Raw genomic sequence first — 4,285 nt, 5'->3', positions numbered from 1 at the left:
ATCTTATGAAAATTTTAAATTAATTGGACATGTTGTTGTTACTGAAAAACCTACCAAGCTAGACTTCCCACGTCATCACACCACAACTCCTGGCTAACTCCCCTTCTAAATATAAAGTTGATTGCTTTAGATATTGCTTTTGTGTGCTTTATGATTTGAGCTGAATGTGAGGTAGTGATAAACTTAGAGATGGGTCAGGTATTATTTAGTTTTGATTTAAGTCTTTAGTTTTTACCGGAAATGTTGAGTTTTGATCTGAGAAATGGTGTTATTTTTTAAATTGTACTATTATACACAGAGTGTAGTGTTTGTTTCTTATATATACATTCCTATGGACAGAGAAAAGTATGTGGCTCCTAATGGCTTTGCAATTTTGAGGTTCGAATCACTCTCATTATGCAAATGCCACAAGGTGAGCTTTCAATTCACACCAATAAGCTGCATTCACCATGATTCCCTTCAGGATGGATCCACATTGTCCTGCAAAGTCAAATCCCAAGTTTAGCTCTATTCACAGGCTGTCTAGTTGGTAAGGACTAAGGACCACAACAATGTTTCACCGTCTTCACACTTACAATGAATCTTAACTGATAAGAAGGGACGCAAACAAATGTAACTGCAAGGATACATTCTTTTATAGCCTTCAGCAAGACTTCAGTCTAACCTCAGCAAAGACCTTTCAAGATATACTCAAGCTTCCTCCATAGTGTTCACTGATCGATGCCTGTGTAAAGAACGAAGTGTGATTACTTTGCCAGTTTCCGATTTTCCCAAATGATTGTCTCAGACTTCTAGCTTCTCTTTTCGTAGTGATTTGTAATGTCAATGGGAACCTTGCACTGACCTGAATAAAGGGAGACATTATCTCATAGGCTTGTAGGAAAAGTTGGCTCCTTGCTGCTAATCTGAAGGTAAAAGTGTAATCATCTTCAAAAGTGGTAAGAATCTAAGATGAACAATCAAAGAAATCTTTAAATCAAATGTTTTAGTCAAATGTGTCATAACTATGATCAAATATAGGTACAAGAAAGATCTCTACAATACCTCTTCAGAAGGCGGAAACAGAGATATATCTCCTCAATATCACCTTCTACCTTGAGCTTAATGTACTGTTTAAGAAGTTCACACACATCGTAAATAGCTTCGTCGAAATCATTGGCACTTGCATCATGAAAAATCCCGATTTCCGAAATAGCCTGTTGCAGGACCGGGGATAACATAGGCCTTGACTGAGCAACCTTGTAGTATATCTCTGAAAAAAATTCCAAAGTACAATTGCCACTAACTCTGAACTTTTCTGTCCAAAGAGGAGGATCTCCAAACCAGAGAGACCTACATGAGAATCCAATCTCATTCTCAATGCCCTTTATATCTATTGGTTCCTCATCTTGTTTCTTACAAGTCTCCATGGGAACATCTGATGATGACTGTTGTCTCCTGTGGGTAGCATATGCTCCCAATACATCAGCTCTCAACTCTTCAGGTAATTCTTGTAACACAGAGGCGTCGACTTGACTAAGGGATGAAGGCATCAAATCAGTCATTTCTATTGTACCCTGATTAGACGTTCTGGCAATGGAAGAATGCGGCACAAACGGTTCTTTATATTCCTATTTCGGAAATAGAACAAAAACTCTTAGAAGTCTATATCACTCGCCCCATTTTCAGGTAACTGTTCTACTGTTGAGGATGGCCAAACATATGTGAGATGATTCATTCCAAGAAGGAATAGCAAGAGCTTTACCTTTTCTCCAGAGGTGCTCAAGCCATGTGTCTTAACTGAGATAGATTTTAATTCCTTAATGCCAGCAGCAGTGCCTAAGGGAAGGAAAATAAATCATCTCAGATGCACCGCACTGGGAAAAAAAACACAGTTATTTCATCAAGTTTCTAATACAGCTAACAAAACTAACCATCCAAGAAGATATGTGGAGAACTGCTGTTGATCTTTCTTTTGCCTCGTTTTTTCTCAATCAACTCATACAACTTCCCTCCGTATGTTCCATCTAATTCTGAAAGGAGCTCTGGAGGAAGATTCTCTAGAACCTCCATGTCCAGATGACACATGGGTGGTAAGGATGAATTTGTATCACCTGACTGAATTGAAGATTCTGCTGATTCAGATTCTCGGAGTCTAGAAACTCCATCATTAGCATGCCTAGTATAATCTGTCACAAGGCAACAATTAAGCCACTAGTTTTCCGCAGTTAAAGCTGCTCTTAAATTATAGACCCATAACAACAACAAAAAAGGTAAGGAAAAGAACCGATTTTGGGTCAGGATTTTTGCTTCTCACAGAAATACTATTACATTTTCAAACAGAATGTCGTGTATTTTGGGGAATCACTTGTAAAGCTTTAACATAGTGAGCACTAACAGAACATTTCTTTACCTGAGTTTTCCCTGACTGCTGCAGAAAAAACATGATCATCTTGTTCTATATGGACAGATGCAGGCGCAGAGCTGAGCCATGATTTCAGAGTCCTTGAACCTTGAAAACCAAGGAAACAAGTGTAAATGAATAGGAAAAACTACAATGTTTGAATCACTTCTCTTTTCGGAATGTTTCCCAGCAATGCATAAGAAATTTCATAAAGAAGAATGATCTGTAATTTAATATGTCTCAAATCGAAATGAACCTTAATTTCCCCAGAAACAACCTTTATTAGAAAGATATGCACTGTCAAGCTTAGAAACCTGAAGCCCAACCCCACGAACTTCCTTAACATCTATCTCAAGAGAAACAAAACTTGATGGTTAATCATGGATGCTGATGCAACCGTTAGATGTTATCCAGGAGTCAATAGCAAATAACAGATTCCTACAGGACATTCAGTCCCAAGGACCGACTTTCTCACTTTCCTGCAGTCTAAGATAGAACAACTCTGCAATATTAAGCTTACATTGGTCTCACAGGATCATATAATTTTTCAAACTAGTCTCATCCATCATTATAAAATTTGAAGTTCAACTAAGCTGATTCTTGCATGTGAGGAAGGACTCCAATCTAGATGCTCACTTAATAGCAACAGCAAAACCATCTTAAAAGCACCTGAGATCCACTTACCCAAGCAAAACGACCCAAACAAGTTCTTCGAAATCCTCTGCAGAACTTCTACGTCATCTGTAGCAGCAGGGACCTATAGCAACGATGATAATAATAATCAACCAGGCTTTAAGGATTACACAGGTTTAGATGAAAAATACTATCATCCTAGTGTCCCATTAATTTCCATTGCAACAACTCACAGTGATGGAGCGAGTCATATTGTCACAGTCTCCATAACCCATATACTTGGTAGGTTCTTCAGCATCTTTTTTTCTCTTTTTTATCTGAAGTAACACCAGAGGGAAAACATTCACTATATTTTCTTTTCATGATAAATGATGTCACTCTAACATGCATACACTGCCAAATGCGATGAATACTATCAAAGCAAAAACCTCAATATTATACAACAATGAAACTAAGAAAGGCATAAAACCTTAAGAGTAAAAGTGCGTCCTATCATTTCACATCCCTGCAGACGCAAAGAAACTTCTTTGCATAGGCATTGGAGGAAGTGTTGAACCTGCAACAATCGACAACCACACATATTCTTAGCTAACCTCAAATGAATAATGTTTGGAAAAAAAAAACAACAAGACATTATTCACGAGAATCCAGACATCTTGCTGATCTCTAAACCGCACACCCCAGTTCACTTCAGCCCCTATGGACTTACTCTCCTGTACATATAAAATCTTTAAGTTACTGGTTGAGCATATACATATCAAAAGAAAACTATCACCTGCAGAGAGAAAAATGATGAAATGAGAAACAAGTGAGTGAGTCAACAGTTAAGCAGACCTGCACCGCTGTAACTGACCGTAGGTCTAGACCTCTGCTATAACTCCAAAGCATCTCGCCAGTTTTCACCCCAAAATCCTTTTGAAGAGAATCCTGTAAAACCCAATATGATATGTTTGGTATAGCTTAGCGACGTTGTCTGTTGATAACAATTGTTAAGCAGATTCAAACTAATAAGATACAGTAGTCTTCAAAGGCAAATATCGTATTAAATAAAAAAAGGCTATGGTGTTTGCTTAAATAAAATAGCAACCAAACATAACCATAACCACAAAAATGGTTTACCTTGGAAATCAAACGTAACTGCCCACAGGTTTGAATATTTTGCTTCACCAGCTTTTCCTTCAACACAGAACCTACACCAGGTAGTGTCCCGACTGGAAGCTGATCCAAGAAATCCTCTACCTGCCGAAATGGCAGACACTATCAGTTAAC

At 38.0% G+C, this 4,285-nt stretch overlaps 1 protein-coding gene across 1 annotated transcript in view; it reads right to left on the bottom strand.

Annotated features, from left to right (window-relative positions):
* LOC104763119 (DNA repair protein REV1-like) overlaps positions 257–4,285 on the bottom strand; it is a 9,227-nt gene continuing 5,198 nt past the window's right edge. The window contains exons 8-20 of the mRNA XM_019240029.1: positions 3,851–3,943; positions 3,670–3,729; positions 3,486–3,572; positions 3,250–3,333; positions 3,068–3,140; positions 2,661–2,729; positions 2,393–2,491; positions 1,914–2,168; positions 1,745–1,818; positions 1,045–1,610; positions 845–905; positions 576–724; positions 257–480 (exon numbers count right to left, since the gene is read on the bottom strand). Of these exons, the coding sequence (XP_019095574.1) occupies positions 680–724; positions 845–905; positions 1,045–1,610; positions 1,745–1,818; positions 1,914–2,168; positions 2,393–2,491; positions 2,661–2,729; positions 3,068–3,140; positions 3,250–3,333; positions 3,486–3,572; positions 3,670–3,729; positions 3,851–3,943 (1,566 nt within the window). The 3' untranslated portion in view covers positions 257–480; positions 576–679. The remainder of the gene's footprint in view (positions 481–575; positions 725–844; positions 906–1,044; positions 1,611–1,744; positions 1,819–1,913; positions 2,169–2,392; positions 2,492–2,660; positions 2,730–3,067; positions 3,141–3,249; positions 3,334–3,485; positions 3,573–3,669; positions 3,730–3,850; positions 3,944–4,285) is intronic.

Source organism: Camelina sativa, chromosome 18 (assembly GCF_000633955.1).
Source record: "Camelina sativa cultivar DH55 chromosome 18, Cs, whole genome shotgun sequence".
NCBI lineage: Eukaryota > Viridiplantae > Streptophyta > Magnoliopsida > Brassicales > Brassicaceae > Camelina > Camelina sativa.
Note: the sequence above shows the minus strand (reverse complement) of the source record. Positions and strands in the feature narration are given on the sequence as shown.